General features: G+C 41.8%; 1 protein-coding gene across 2 annotated transcripts in view; it reads right to left on the minus strand.

Moving 5' to 3' along the window:
- The window catches only part of DPY19L4 (dpy-19 like 4), a 30,895-nt gene extending 18,876 nt beyond the window's left edge, over positions 1-12,019 (minus strand). Inside the window, exons 1-8 of one of the 2 annotated variants that reach the window (XM_040060646.2) lie at positions 11,957-12,019; positions 7,963-8,070; positions 6,904-7,028; positions 6,101-6,191; positions 4,222-4,343; positions 3,232-3,377; positions 1,436-1,559; positions 757-891 (exon numbers count right to left, since the gene is read on the minus strand). In XM_040060646.2, the coding sequence (XP_039916580.1) occupies positions 757-891; positions 1,436-1,559; positions 3,232-3,377; positions 4,222-4,343; positions 6,101-6,191; positions 6,904-7,028; positions 7,963-8,070; positions 11,957-12,002 (897 nt within the window). In that variant the 5' untranslated portion in view covers positions 12,003-12,019. Of the gene's footprint in view, positions 1-756; positions 892-1,435; positions 1,560-3,231; positions 3,378-4,221; positions 4,344-6,100; positions 6,192-6,903; positions 7,029-7,962; positions 8,071-11,638; positions 11,772-11,956 lie in introns of those variants that run through there. The other variant, XM_040060637.2, reaches the window with a different exon arrangement.
- Positions 12,020-16,233: the final 4,214 nt, after the last annotated feature.

A 16,233-nucleotide genomic window follows, 5' to 3' on the forward strand; every position in this document is an offset into this window, starting at 1 on the left:
ATAAACCTTGATGCTTGATTCTTCAGACTTTTACCAAAACACCCATTTTCTCCTTTATACACACTGCTTTGAACTACAATAGATCAAACATTTTCTGCTGCTGAGGAACTGAATAAAAAGAAACTGAAAGAAGGGGTGAAGAATTAAGAGTTGCATGCAGTTTGATATCGAATGAAACCAGAAGGCATGTGAGTACAAAGGAGCATATATACAACTGCAACAAGCAGAATAAAAATGCCTTATTGTTGCAACATCTCTAAGAACCATTTTTCAGAATAAATTTAAACACTTTCTTGTATTGAAAAATCAATTTGCCTTCAACACCTGTCTAGTCTATTTATTGGCAAATCAGTGCAGGAGAGGCCACTGAGGGTGAAAATGAGCCCTTTAACTGCAGAGCCAACAGAGCACTTCTTTGGTCTGCCCATCCTGCTGTGAATAAGAGAGAGAAAAGGAGAGGCAGCTATGTCAAAATGGAGGGGTATCATTCATCACTCTTTTAGCTGTCCAAGTATGTTTCAGGTCTCAGAAACTTTGTTTAGCTTCTATCCCAACAGAGCAGTCCAAAGGAGCCTCAGTTTAAAGTCATTTTATTCTTCTGATGGATATCACAAGCACTTCAGCTGGGCCCAGGCTGCAAGACACTCATCACGCAGCCTCTTGTGCCCTCTGGAGCTCCTGAGCAGTACGAATGGCAGGCACCTCAGAGGCTGCCTCTGAGTCCCCAGTTATCAGTAGGCTGAAAAGTTCCAATACCTTCGCTGTCTGTGCTAGGGCAAAGCTGTCTAGCAGGAAAAGAGAAACAGCCTGGACAAACAGGAGATAATGACTGTATTCCCACATCATCATGAAGGTGTATGTTGAGGCATTCACCAGAAGATAACAAAACTTCTACAAGAAAATAAGAAAAGAAAAAGCATTAATTTCGTACCCATGCATGTCTGTCACCAAGTAACTGAGAGGTCATTAAAACATAAACTATGGAAATTAATTATTATTTTGGGGAAATAATTAAAATACTGACTTCAAACGTGCCTAACTTTCAGATGGAAGAAAGTAACTATTGAAATATTCAAAAACATTTCAAGCCAATCAGAAGAAACATTTTTGAGAGAGAGTCAGGGTAAGAAAGTAACAACCATCTTCTTCAAGAAAAACTGTTTACATGAGAAAAATTCTGCCTCAGTTTATTAAAAAAAAGCAGCACACAGTGCATTACCACACTGTTCTCTTTGAACCCTCCTGGGGACATAAGAAGGTAGGGAACAAGCTGCTTAGCAAAAACTGCACATGCCTAGGTGACATCCAACTGGCTCTTTTGAAAAGAAGAAACAAAACATCTACTGTTTTCTGACCAGAAGGGCAACAATAGCAGAACTACCCCAGAGTATGGTTTTACCAGCAGCTCTTTATTAAGAAACTGATTTTGCTTTACCTCAGCAGAACAGTTTAGGTTCTTTTTTAAATAGCCTGTGAGAGCTGCTACTTGACATGCAAAATACGGCAAAGCCCAATTTTCTCTGGATGGTATGGAGTAATCAATTCTTGTTGTATCTGTCCTAGAATAAAGTACAAAGAAACAAAAATATTTATGTAACAAAAATATCAAGGAAAGCCTAAATGTCACCTCTAGTTGTAAATGTGGCCTTGCAAGAAAACTTTTCCTTATTTTGGTGCAAAGTAACACTGACACAATTTTGCTGCTGATACAGTTTGCAAATTTATTAAGAGCATGGAAGGCCCAATCTTTACTCATCTGTTCAGCAGGTTTCCATGTTAGCTGGCATTTTTAGGACTGAAGCCAAAAAGCAGCTGCCTCGAGCCTTTTCTGACCTGCAATGAAAATCAGCTCATAGCTGAAAGAAAAGATTCCTTTCAGTTCTCATACAATATGTTTTAAACAAGTGGTTTAGGCAGATGAGCACAACATACTTAGGATACAAACTGGTGCTTCCTCAAAGCAGCAGCAGCAAATATTTTGTCTATGGGGAAAAATTCAGCCCAGCAAAACAAGAGAATAAAGATGGATGGGGAGCATGCAGGGTTTTCTCATGGAATGACTCGACAGTATCCACACAATTAGAGGTGTAGGTGAAAGTTTTTTAAAGTGCTAAAGTGCCTCAGAAGCACAAGCCACGCTTTCAAATGTGATCAAAGGCATCAGTCTCAGAGGTACACAGTCTTCTTTGTGTCTACTATGCCTTTAAAAAGGATCCTCCAGCTCCTTTATCATTTAGGCATTTAAAAGCACCACCTTTCATTTTTTCCTCTGAAGCCTCTTACAGAGGCATATTCAGAGCTTTTTTAACTACTAAGCCTTTCATTTTGTTGACACTGTTTAATCTTATTCACTGTTGAAAAAAAAATTAGATTTATTCACTATTTTTCCTACTTTCCACTGTTCACACCAGCTTGATGAACAGTATTTTCAGCTACTAATCACAGATTCTGTCACGATGACTTCACACTCCTAGAAGATGCTTCCCAACAGTTCAACTTTAAAGGTGTATCTCCAACATTTTGCTCCATAGCTCTTTTATTTTGAGTGCTCTCAAGTTCACAGAAAGCCCCAGAGCTCCATGGTGACAAACCAAGAGCATTAACACAGGTTTTCATTGCCCAAATGAGGCTCCTTATTATTGTGGTGCTCCATAAGGGGTAGGGGAATTCCAAGTGAATTGTTTTAAAATAAAAAAAAAATCTTGATATTAGGATGATCTAAGAAAAACCCACTTTGCAGAAAAACCTACTACAAAAAGTCTTAAAAAATCTAATGTTCTTCAAAAACAAATGCGATTCATCATTTCTTTCTATGCCACTGGACAACTGTCACAATATTTTAGAGCTGGCCAGAGAGTGCAGTTATGTTTTACAGCTGTTTTGAACATTTGTCTTCATTCTTCATCAGCACAAAACCAAACCTACTGAGGAGTATTTTTGAAAAATGAAATTGTGTGTGAATACTCCTGTATTCACACACATACATAAAGTCAGTTCAACTGGTAATGTGGATGGTTTGGACAACACGAGGCCTTTCCATTAAAAAAAATCATCATGAGAATCAATGAATCTCTTGGAAATGTTTTCTATTCACCATAAGATTTTGCTCTCACAGTGAGAACACAAAGCTTAATAAAAGCATTTCAATCCACTAATTAAAATCACTTCAATCCACCAGTATTTTAAAATGCCTTATTGACAAATTAGAGTGTATAAAGATGTTTTTCTTACCTGTTAATAATGAACCATGCTACAGTCAGCATTCCTGCCAGCCAAGTCCCACTCATAACCCAACTGGTTACAAACAATGCAGTCACATAAATTCCCTGCAGTCCAAAAACTATACCAATGTAGAAATACACTGGTTCAATAACTTCCTGAAATTACAAATAAAAATGAAGAGACATAGTGGCAACTGAGCTGAAGCTGGAAATTATTACTATTTACAATTTGTTACTGCTAACAATGTGCTAGGTGCTTTACAAACAGGTAAGAGACGCTTCCTATTCTAGAGAAGTACTGGGCATGCTTTTATTTGGGGCTCGGGAAGAACAAAGCAGCGTGAATTAAATGCACACCTCAGGACTCAGCTTTGCCAGTGCCATGATTTTTGAATTTGCTTTAGCTTGAACACTCTATGTGTCAGATTTAATAAATCTATGCTGCAGTGGGACACAAAGTTCAAAGGACTACTAGAAGAAGTTATAAAAGCAAAGAACTTGAGGAAGTAAAGATGTGGCAAAAATGGTTCTAAAATAAGTAAATAATAAAAAAGGAAAGATAATGAGAGGACCCAAGTACGCAGCATAAGCAGAACAAAGCCTGAGTAGAGTGGAAACTGACAAAAGGTTAATCTACAGAAGTGCTTTTCCCTATGAGAATGGGCAGACAGGTAGCACAGTAACAGATTTCTGTACTCCAAAGGAGTTAATTTCCTGTTGGATAGCACAGATAGTCCTGACATTTCTAAGCAGTCTGTAGAAGTAAAGAATAACAGAAAATGCTAGCAGTTAACATTAAACCCCCAAAATCCTGTTCCAGAGATTGATCAGAATTGAGGAGAACCTGGACCTGGTGAGAGCCTTAGCTCAACTTGTTCAACAAAAAATTTGTTTTGGCTTTGTGTTCATTGGATACAGCACAGAAAGTCTCATACACACACACAGATACACACAGATACAACCACAATGAAAGTACAGAAAGTAGGAGAAATGCACATACTTCGCTACCAGATGCTTGATATAAAACACTGGCAATCAACTCTGGGTACAAAGTCATTTTCTGGACAGCATTTATGGTCTTCAGTGATACTGTCTTATTGTTGTGTGTCAACTCATAAACACCTACAGACAAAAAAAAAAATTATTCTTGGAGTCACTTACTACTGCTGTTCCTAAAAGAGGCCAAAGTGTATTCAAAGGTAGGGGGAAAGAGATTTGATCATTAAAGCTACTGACTGATTCACCACACCTAGTTTTAAAGAAAGGAGAAATTTCCGTGTTGGATGTCATTCCACCTGCTGATCTAGCTAGAAAGTTATTACCCTTTTTTCACCTAGTCTTTAAACAGAAGGCCCAAAACTAATCATCTAAAGCACAGTCTTTTCAGACTGATGCAGTCCTGGAACTACTTGCCAATAGATCACCTTCACAGGAAGATCTTAAGGAGTGAGACAGATCTAAGAGGGATGAGCAGGATGTATCAAATCTGTCTCCAGAAGGACATCAGCTATGATGGTCTCACCACCCCTTTCAGCTCTGCATTTCTGAGGTTTCTAAGAATCATTCACCAAACACAATGTGCCTTTTTATAGGATTAGGATGGAATTGAAGCTGGCATATTTGAAGGATCATTCCAAAATGTTATAAATAAAGAAAAGACTTTTCAATGCTTAGGACAATAGAGGGAAGGGCAATAACAATCTAAATCAAGATATCAGGGAGAACAAAAGGCTCAAAAACAATGCAACAATCAAAGCAGAGAATTGTTTCCAGCTCTGAGCATATCTTGGTATATGGTCTGCAGTTTGGTTCTCTGTAGGCCAAACCAGGTCTTACAGGACTTAAAACTGGGTTCAGCACAGCTGAATGCACTCCTGAGGACTGGATGCCTTGCAATACCTTGTAGACACATCAGTCTACCTGTTTGCAGAGACAGTGTCCCTGAATGAGGCATGCAGTCCATCCACTCACAGCATGGGCAATATCCCCAGAGGTCATGAGGCACTGAGTGTACCAAAGACCTCAGATATTGCTGACGTGCTATACTTCAGCTGGGAAAATGTTCAACCAATAAAAACGCTAACCGCAAAGTTTAGTTTTACTGGCTTCGGTGAGGTTTCACAAAGGGACTGAACTAATTCAGTGGCTGACCACCACAAAATAGGGCAGTTCATCCTCTTCCCTCCTGAGTTCCAGCCCCATGCTAGTGCAGTGCACTTCTGAACTCCCTGAACTAGCATGGAAGTGCTCCTTCTTCTTTTCACTGCTATAGTTTCCCTTTGGTTTAGGGAACCAGGGTCAGTAAGCCCCAGAGCCAGCGCAGGATAAAGAGCAGGAGCACAAAGGAAGGAGAGATTATTGTCACTCAGTCTGTACTTCTTCCTGTTGCTTTCTGTCCCCACCACTCAAGTGTTCATCAGCATCTATTCATCACAGCTGACAAGAGTAAAAACTTCTGGCAGGGACCGGATGGAGCAGATCAGCTTGTGACAGAAGCTGTTCTGTCTTCTGACAGAGGATGGAAAACAGTAATTTTCATCCCTCATTCCCAAATTTGACATAAATTATATCTACATGGCAGAAAATCCACTGTTGTGACATAGGCAAACCCAATGATAACTCCGGTACAGGGCATCGTAGGCGTAATACTAACCCTATCCTAGAGTACTGATTAAAGGCAATCTGCTGGAATACAGGATAGTTAAATCCTGGTTTTGAAAAGGCACTGAAAAGTTAGGGCAGTGTGTGGATTTTAATTAATCTGACCAATATATCTACATAAAAGAATAAAATCTGTCTCCCCAGTCTGCAGTTTTTTACTGTCTCCAAAGAAAACAAAAGGACTCTTCAAAAGTTAATAAAACAAATGAGTTTTGTACCTCTTTCAAAGGAAGGAGCCTTTAGCAGTTCTTTATAAAATGAGTAATAAATGGCACTGTCACCCTGAAATGTAATTTCTCGTTCAAGTTCCTAGGGAAAAAAAAAAAAAAAATTAATCTCCTGCAATCTCTTTCCAGAGAAGACAATATATTTTCAGATAGACCAGTTTTGTTAACACAGTACATGGTTACAACTTCACCGTACAACTTCAAAATATTCCACAAAACATTAATCTTCACAGCATTTCTATCAGGTCCATAATGCTCTCTGTAACTCAGCACATATGCTTGGAAGCAGAGCAACTCAAATCCACATTGTAAGTGAGCACAAAATCCACAGGATCTTTCCATATCCAGAAACCCAAATTTCATTCAACTTTCTCTACTTAATAATAGAGTTCTTAAGAAAACAAAACAAAACCAACCAAAAACCACAACAAAACTCCCCAAAATCCCCAAACAAACACAAACATACCCACCCCAAAAAGCCAACACATATTCCTGTTGATTAGCTTCTGCAATACCAGTATGCTTCAGTTATTTTTCCATATTTTAGGAAAGTATTTTAAGGATCAAGGGTGGCATGGAAAAACACACAGAAGCATGACAAACCACAACTGTTAGCAGGAGGAAAAAAAAAAGGAAAAAAAAAAAAAAAGAAAAAGAAAAAGAAAAAAAAGAAGTTGTTTCAAAGACAGAGGCCTCAGTAGAACACAGGATTCTGCAAGTAGTCTCAACATGACATGGATCAGATTTTATTTCAAGGACACAATCTGGCTTTTGTTCCAGTAGATTATCTTTACCTGCCTGCTGGAAAACCAGAATTTCCGTTCATGATATGTAGAGAGGTACACAGCGTACATCATCCCACTGGTGACTGCCGCGAGACAGCCAAAGAAAAGCTTTGCAAAACGCTGGATTAACAGATCTGAAAATGAAGCCAAAAATCTAAAATAGTCCAGAGGATTGAGAAACAAACAGTACATCCTACACAGGACTCCTATTTCTGAGCATCAGGCAAACCTACTGGCATAAGAATTATCACCATCAGCAGCACAGACACATTGAAAACTGGTTTGTTACTCCTGTCCTGTAGTTTTCTTTCTCAGTTGTTACCACTGCTTCACAGGACCCTCAGACAAAATACTCACACACTACACTGCAAATTTTCTCCAGCAAACTTTGTTTTCAGATGAATTCCAAGAAGGAAAAGCCTTGTCCAGATAAATAGAGCAAACTCTAGATTCTACGCAAAACACCACAAACTTCTTAAAGACACTAACAGACAGAGGTGGCATACCACACCTCACATAATTTCTGGGGCATTCTATTTTCTATTCTGGTTTTGAACCTGGTTTTTACCAAACTCATTCAAAGGGTGTCTACTTCATCTGTAACTCCCTCAAGTTAGTATGTACTTTAAACACAAAAGTTTTTGGTAGCTTGGTGAGCACTTGCCTAAACTTATACCTAGTTGTAGTTCTGTTTCTTGAAAAACTGTAAGGACTTTTTACCTGTTCTTGTTTCAGTACCACTACTTCATGCGTATCAGCTTCCAAGCAGAAGAGCATTCCAGGAGCAATAAAAATATTTATTTGTATGCAAATAGTAATAGTAAATTTCTTAACTCCCCTGCCTCTACCTCCCCAAGCCTGAAACAGTCCAAAACTACCATTTCACTCTCCAATACATAAAATTATTAAAGAACTCTAAATGTGCATGCCTGTTTTCTCTTGAAATATTCAAAAACCTAATTGAAAGTAAGTCTGTTATAAATTACTGTGCTACAAATATCTTCCCATAAAATGTAAGAGAATAATGAAAAAAACAATCAAAAGTCAGCTAAAAAATCTGTAGCTTACATTTTGGCGACCTTCCCAGCTTTGAATTTTCTTTGTTTCTCTCCTCTGGAGCCATTTTGTCAGATTCGGTGCAGTTTTGTTTCTTTCTCTGTCGCAGGTCTGCTGCCCCTGAAGACATTTTTTTTTTTTAAGTTACTGCAACCCAATACCTAAAATCCCACTGGGAAATCCACACAGCAGCAGGTTACTCCTCCTGATTCAATCCCATGGAAGATATGTTTGACAAAGTCTCAATTAAAGTATGTCATATGCCCAACTAAAATAACAATATTACACTACAGAAATCAAGTCTTATGTTATTCCTTAGAAAAAAGCAACAGTATTCTCTTGAGGCCATACTCTGGGATTAGCCAGAATCCAAACTGGAAGCTAACTGGTTTATTTCATTTGATGAACAGAAATGAAGGAAATCAGTAGTTTAGATAAGTTGATGCAGACACTGGGAGAAACTGGTGCCAATTCCATTCTATTCCCATCCTGGTTTTACGCTGCTATTGCAGCGTAATACAAAAATTGGGGTAGTCCATTACTTTTAAATTCAGATGCCTGTTATTTATATGGCAAAGGCTTTTATAAAGTAAATGTGATATCACTTTTTCCCTGCTTTTGGATCTACTGGAACTAAGCAGATTTACGAATATTTAGTCTAACATAAAATTAAAAAGCCCAGTCTGCTCAGCCACATAGATCACATCCCAAGACCAAGGGCTTCTGTTAACTTTTTTGTGAGCAGCAGCAGTTTGAAGTCCTGGCCCATTTATTTTACAGTCGGAAAGGCAATGAGGCTAATTCACAGACTGCAAGTCTACATTCAAAAAGATTAATTGCAAAGTATTTTACAATTCCTATATTAAAGATACCCCACAATATTTATGTCATTCTGGAAGTGTAATGAAAAGGTTTAACTGTATTTCATGCTCCAGAATTTTTAGCTCTTGTGTTTGACCTACTGTCCAACATTGCTTGAAATTTTGCAGCCACCAATTTTCTCCTGGACTTAAAACAGATCCTTCATAAACCCATTCAACTTCAAACTTGAAGTGTCAATCTTCACACCCCACAACAAATCTTTTAAGCACTCTGGTTGCGTATTACTTCAGTTCTAATTCAGTCTACTTTTAATTCCAGCCTACTAGATCTAAAAGTTAGAAACTAGAGATGGAAATATAAATGGTCAAAGCAATGCCTGTATCAGGACACCTGTGTGCTAACAAAGCAATTTATAAATCATTCTGAGCAAACCAAGATCTCAGTGGTAACATTTTTCATGGAATGAACAGAAAATGTCTACTTTCTTAACCAAGACAAGAACTGGAAAGATTTTACACAACACAAGGTTTAGGGTTTTCAGTGTCACATTTATCATCATGTCAATCCAAAATAAAATTTATATCAGTATCTCCTCATGACATGTATACGAGAAGCTTATCAGCAATGCAAACACCAAATGCACTGCAGTTAAAAGTCATTCATACCATGCAAAATAAAACTCAGTGGGAGAAAACCCCAGATCACAAAAGTGGGCAGATATGTGCTTGTAAGGACAACTGAGTGCCTCTGGCATTCTAGTTATGACCAAAGCAACAGCACTGAGAACACTGGAGGAAAAGGCATTTGCTTCTCTGGCAGAGAAGTGTAACAAACTTATAAAGTATAGCACTAACAGCAGTAATAGAAAGCTCCCAAAGAAGTAACAATTTAAAATTCTACTTCTGAAACAACATCTCAATCAGCAAACGATCTTCACCTCGGTTTCCAACACTGCTCAACATATTCCCCCCCTCAAAGCAATAATACAAAAAGATGTGTGTGTGTTACTTCTGTTTCTTGCTGCTGCCACAAATAAGAAAAATGCTGTTTCACTTCAATGAATCCTTCAAACAGAGCGAAATGAAAGTCAAACAAGGTAACAACTAAAAATTATCTAGAATTTTGAAATGATGACAGCCTCTAGTACCTCTCTATCCAGCACATAATTTTTCATCTGCTTTTCAGTACCCTCTAAGTCCCCAGTTCAAACAAGTTTTTGTGCAGAAAACATGCATTCCACTTACTTTTTTGTTTCTACTGCAGAAAAACATGACTCACTCCTACTTTGTGCCACTATATTCATCTACTTTTCACCTACTAATTGAGCACTGTCGGTAATTTTTGTCTTCTCATCTAAAGAAACACAAGATAGAGCTGGGAAACATTCAGAGAAGGGCCATGAGGGTGATTTAACTTGTGCAACGGCTCCCATACAAGGAACAAGGAAGCAAGTTGAAGATGCCTCAGTCTAGAAAAGAGAATGAGTAACAGAAATATTCCAGGTGTCTACTAGTTAGTGAAGTGCACAAACACACTGAATAGAGAGCCGTGATTTGCCTTTTCTAATACAAGAAGTTCTCAAATAAACCTAGTGAGTCAGGCTAAAAAGAACCAGCTCACTGTACATCACCTTCACGCAGAACACTCCTACCCAAAGAACATTCTGTAAACCAAGAGTTGGTACACATTCATAAGAAAACAGACAGAGCTGTGGAGAACAAGCTACTGGAGACTCCTAAACATACAGAAACCATGTGCAACTCCACAAGTACCCCTGCTGAGAACAGCTGGGAGGTTGGAATATGCTGTGGGACAGATCTGCATATGTTTGTTTTGCTCCTGCATTTTTCTGGGTACCTATTAACAGTTTTGTTTCTGCTGATTTCTCCAAGAAAACTAAATGCCATCTCCTACCACCTACAAAGAGGATTTGCACGGAAAACACATGGAGAAAAATGCTTGTGTAGGAGCTTAAAGTGAAACAGAATCTCAGAATACCCTGAGCTGGAAGGGACCCGCAAGGATGATCCAAGTCCAGTTCTCGACCCTGCACAGGACACCTCAATAATCACACCACACACCTGAGAGCTCTGCCAAAGCGCTTCTTGAACTCAGTCAGGCTAAGTGCTGCATCCACTTCTCTTGGGAGCCTGTGCCAGTGCACAACCACCCTCTGGGTAACGAACCTCTTCCTAACGCAAACCTAGAACTCCCCTGAGACAACTTCAGGCCATTCCCTTGGGTCCTGTCACTGGTCACCACAGAGAAGAGATCAGTGCCTGCCCCTCCTCTTCCCTCCTGAGCAAGAGGTAGACTCCGATGAGGTCTCCATCAGTCTTCTCCAGGCTGAACAAACCAAGTGACTTCAGCCGCTCATCATACAGCTTCCCCTCAAGGGCCTTCACCACCTTCGTAGCCCTCTTTTGGATGCTCTTTAATACTTAACGAAACGAGAGAGAAGACTGACTAAAACATACGGAAGGATGCCAAAGAGAAAGTACACTTACAGAAGCATCCACGGAGCCCACAGTGCTGCCCCCGGCTCTCTGCCCAGAGACAATGCCAGGCAAGGGAAGAGAAAAAGACCCCCTGTCCCCTAGAGACCGGCCCGGCCTCCCGCTTGGGGCTGCAAAGGACGGGCTGCCCCGGGCAGGGCTGGGGCCCGAGGGGCCGCCGGGGCGGGCTGGGCCCGGGAGGCCGCCTGCGTCCCGCAGCCAGTGTTTCACCTCCGTCCGTGCGCGGCGGTCCCGCCACGGCCCGGGCACAAACCGCGAGGGGCGGCCGCAGCGCCGGCCCGAGCCGGCGGCCTGAGCCCCGACCGCCTCCGCCCGGCCCCGGCCCCGCGGCCTGAGGAGCCGCCCCTCACCTTCCTCCATCGCTGCCCCGCGCTGGCCGCCCGCCGCCGGGTCCCCCCGCCGCTCTCCGCGGGGCGACGCGTCCGGCCCACCCGCGCCGCCGCCCGCCTCCCGCCGGCCGCGGGGGCGGGAGTGCTCCCGCATCCCCCGGCGAGCGGAGCCGAGCGGAGCCGAGCGGCCCCGCGCTTCCTCCCACGGCCGGAACTGCGGCTGCGGAGCCGAGCGGCGGCGCACCGGGGCGCAGCGAGCGTACGAGGGAACCGCCAATGTACCGGGACGCAGCGGATGTACCGGGGCACAGCGAATGTACGGGAGAACCGCGAATGTACCGGGACACAGCGGATGTACGGGAGAACGGCGGATGTACCGGGGCATAGCGAATGTACGGGAGAACCACGAATGTACCGGGGCGCAGCGGGGGCACCGGGAGTACCGGGGCGCTGGCGGGCGGTGTCGGTGTCAGGGCTCCCCTGCGGCAGCTCCCGGGCAGCGCGGCCGTTCCGTGCCGGCCAGCCCCGCTCCAGAGGGACCGGGCGCCTTCAGAGGGGCCGCGGGGCCCCAGATCAGCTTGGACAAGAGGAGCCTCGGGGGCGGCCTTATCGCTCTCTACGATTACCTGAAAGGAGGATGTAGCCAGGGGAGCGTCGGTCTCTTTTCCCAGGCAACCAGAGATAGGACGAGAGGACACGGCCTCAGGCTGTGCCAGGGAAGGTTTAGGCTGGACATCAGGCGGATTTTTTTCAAAGAAGGGGTGATTAGACATTGGAACGGGCTGCCCAGTTGGTGGTGGAGTCACTGTCCCGGGAGGTGTTTAAGGAAAGACTGGACGCGGCACTTTGTACCAGGGTCTAGTTGACAGGGTGGTGTTCGGTCAGAGATTGGACTCGATGGTCTCAGAGGCCTTTTCAAACCTAATTGATTCTGTGATTACAGAGCTGGTGACTCTTCTGTGGAACAGGTTTATGGGAATTGCCCCTTGGGGGTTTATGGGAATTGTCCCTTGGAGGCTGCATGTCTCCTGACCTGCAGTCAAGTCAACAGCCGATCAGCTGCTGGAAAACTGATTGCTTTTCTGGCAGCTGTGAGGAAAAACTAAACCGATATGTGTGTCCTGTTGGAGTGTTAAATGAGATTTATAAGTTTCCTGGATTTTTAAATAAAATCTAAAATGCTTCTGCAGTTGTTGATTTATTGGATAGTGAAAGGAGTTGCTTATGTTTTTAATGATCCGCAAATTATCCATTACATTTCTAAGGCATCATGTCTGATCCAGGGGTTTTTGTTTGTTTGTTAGTTTAGGGGGTTTTTAAAGTTACTGGAATAAGCAACAATAGTCATTGCAATGAAAAGAACAGTAATTGTTTTAAATATTTGTGCTCAGACCATCTGCACATGGACAGACATAAAATAAACAATTGCTCAGTTATGCTCTAGATGTTCTTTTTTCTTAAGCCTTCTTAGTACCTGCTGTTTTATAGTGTACCTTGTTGCATTTATTGTGCAACTTCAGTCTTCTGCTGATGCTCCAATATGGAAAATCCCACACCTTGATTTCAGTAAAATTATAAATGAGCATCAAGTTATTTACATGCATAACTGTATAGTTAGCAGGGAAGTGAAAAATCCAGCCTGCTCACTTGATTTTCATTTTTTTCCTGAGGAAAAAAATGGCACATTTGAAGGTGGGAGAACCAAAAATCATTTTTCATGCAAGTTTCATTCTCCCAGAATGAAAATGCTGAAATGATTGTTAAGGTGATGTTGAAAATGTTATTACTGTTGCACTTCAATCTTCCAAAATGCTTTCTGTAACTAATATTATATGAAAGTTGTTTTTTTTTTGTTTGGCAGCTTATTTTGTGCCCTAAACATTGTGCTGTAATACATTACAATGAATAAATACAGGGATGTTGTGTTCTTTTTCCAAGCTTTCTCTGTACAAACATGCATCTTGTATCTGTATGGTGGCATTTGTTCTCTGCTTACATATTATTTCTGAGCCCTGCAGACATAACTTTCCTTTTTATTTACAAGTTCATGGTACTGATGCTTTCCAGTTTAACAATCATTCTTTCTCTCCTTTGAAGGTTGTTGTCAGGAGACAGACACAGACCTTAGTATAATGCATTAATACTGGGCACGTTTGTCATTACACAAAATGTTTAAAAATATGCAGTTGATTATTTTGTAAACCAAGTTACACTTTTGTTTGTTAAAAATCCCATGCCTAAAAATATGTGTAATGTTTCAATAATCAGGTCATGACTGGGGATATTTCACCTGTTCTCCCAATTTCAGCCTTTTGTATGGTTCATTTTCAGGCTGCTAACTTCCAGTTCTGGATTGTCAGTATAGAGTGGTTTTGCTTATTTTAATTATTTCAGATTCTTCCCTCCCCAAAGCTGTACCTCTTCTATCAAAGTGTAAAAAAGTAGTGCCTATGAAAGTGTATGTGAGACCAAAATTTTGCTTAAAGTTGGAAAGGTGTGCTCTCCCACCTGATATGGGGAGTGCAAGGAAATAACTGGGGGGGAAATATTGAGGAATAATGAGAATATGGAAGCATTACTTAAAACTGGGCCTAAGAAGTCCTAAGAAAATTAAGTTACACAAAATACATAGAACCTCTGGGGTTTTTTTCCCCACCTATTTAATTATTTTCCTGTCTTATTTCAGGACAGCTTCCAGTGGTTTTGATTGCTTCAGCTCCTGCCTGCCTTGCCTAGGATATAAGTGAGCCAGGTTCTATTGTCATCTGCTGTATTGTAAAACATGGAAAATACACATTAAATCAAGGGAGCTGATTTAGATTAGCACTCTGAAACTGAGCTGGGGACATGGAAACATGCTTTGGCTGTGTTCTCTCTTAGCTTCAATCCTCTGGTGGTAAATCTATGTTTTGATTTCTCCTGAGGCCTTTGGAATTTCTTGAAACAGGGCTCCTCTGCAGATGGAAGACAATACAGATGTGATTCCCATGACCATCTTCCTGTTCTTTCTACCCTGCCTCTTGTATTTACTGTCCTTGAAGCAGCATGAGATCCTGCATATTCATTTTCTTTGCTTCTTCCTGTCACTCCTTGTGCTTCCCTGTAATCTAGAACTAACTCATGTCACCCTGTGTTCAGATGTGTGGGGTGCTCGACAGCCTCTCATCCTGTACGCTCTCTCTTCTATGTCCTTCTAACCATCTCAGCATCTTCTCCGTCCCTTTTTTTTCTCTCTCCATCCCACCTGAAAGAATTTCTTCTTTGTGTTTTCACCCTCTTAAATAACATTGATCCTTATCACGGTTGCCTTTATCTGACTTGTAATTTTCTCTGTTAGTTTCTTGCTTTTCATTTTACCTCATAATACCAAGCCATGTCAGCTGACTAATTGCTGTATTGCTCCTTCAGCCCAAGTGCCTGCAAGAGCACTGTATGAGTAATAAAGTCATGGTAAATGGACTACAGGAGAAAAATCTTGGTAAATGTTGCTTCATTTAAACACACACACACACAAACACACTCCCTTAGTGACTTGCTTTCTGTACCACTTGCCTCTTTCTGCTCTTGCTCTAGTTCTTGTTTGTGCTGCAGGTGAAGTTCCCCAGAGCAGGAGGCTGACCCTTGTATTTGTGAAACGTGCAGAGTATTGTGTACCTGGTCAGAAATTACAATAAGGGAGCATAACTGGCCAATAGCTGCCTTGCCCTCCATGTGGCCTCCATTCTGTGAGGAGGCCCACTGCTCTACTATTGTCTCTGTCCTTTCCCACACTCCTTTTTCCTCCCTGAGCTGTCTCTCTGACTTTTATCCAAGGATAAAGCTCTTTGAGGTGGATGACTCACAGCTCTGCACTTGCTTTGACTCACACTTTGCCACCTAGTATATTGGTCATCTCTTACTAAAGTGCAATTTAGTTTTTTTATTGCTAATGACGACAACCCTTGCAGCCCACATCTTTGATTTCACTATCATTTCTGCTGGGTCAGAGCTATGCTTTGTTTTCTCTATGATTTGTCAAAACTCTATTTCCCCTTTCTCCCTCTTCCTGGGTTTGGTTTTTTTAAACATCCCCTGCAGATTTCAGGGTCTGGAGGCTCTTTAGTCTCTGGTACCCAGTTGTTTGGGCTGCATTTCTGAGGATGAAGGTGCTAGTCCCCACACAGCCTGCCCTGCCAGCATGGAAAGGCAGCCTCATCCCTTGCCTCCCCACGCAGCATCCTCACCATTCAGCTGCTTGACCAGGAGCAGCTCATTCCCCAGCTTCCAGTGGCACCCCTGGTAACACACCTTGAGTGATGACAGAGTTGGTGTTACCACACAAGTGCTGCTAATGAGGGCTTAGCAAGTACTTCAGCTAGTGCAAAACAAGCACCCGAATTCAGGTCTCTTTTCAGGCACTGTGTTGTCCCTGAAGGGCAGGCCTAGCACGACTGGAGTCACTGAAACCCCATCCCTGGCACTGACATCAGCAGGAATGACTGATTACATCTAGGAAATTGCTCTTGGAATTTTGTGCTGGGCGTTTTTATATAAGTATTTTTCAGAGAAGTGGAGCAATGTGATCTTTAATGTGTCTTAATGTCTTACTAAATACACTAGTCAAGCACATCTCCCAT

The sequence above is a fragment of the Hirundo rustica genome, chromosome 1, assembly GCF_015227805.2.
Source record: "Hirundo rustica isolate bHirRus1 chromosome 1, bHirRus1.pri.v3, whole genome shotgun sequence".
NCBI classification, from domain to species: Eukaryota; Metazoa; Chordata; class Aves; order Passeriformes; family Hirundinidae; genus Hirundo; species Hirundo rustica.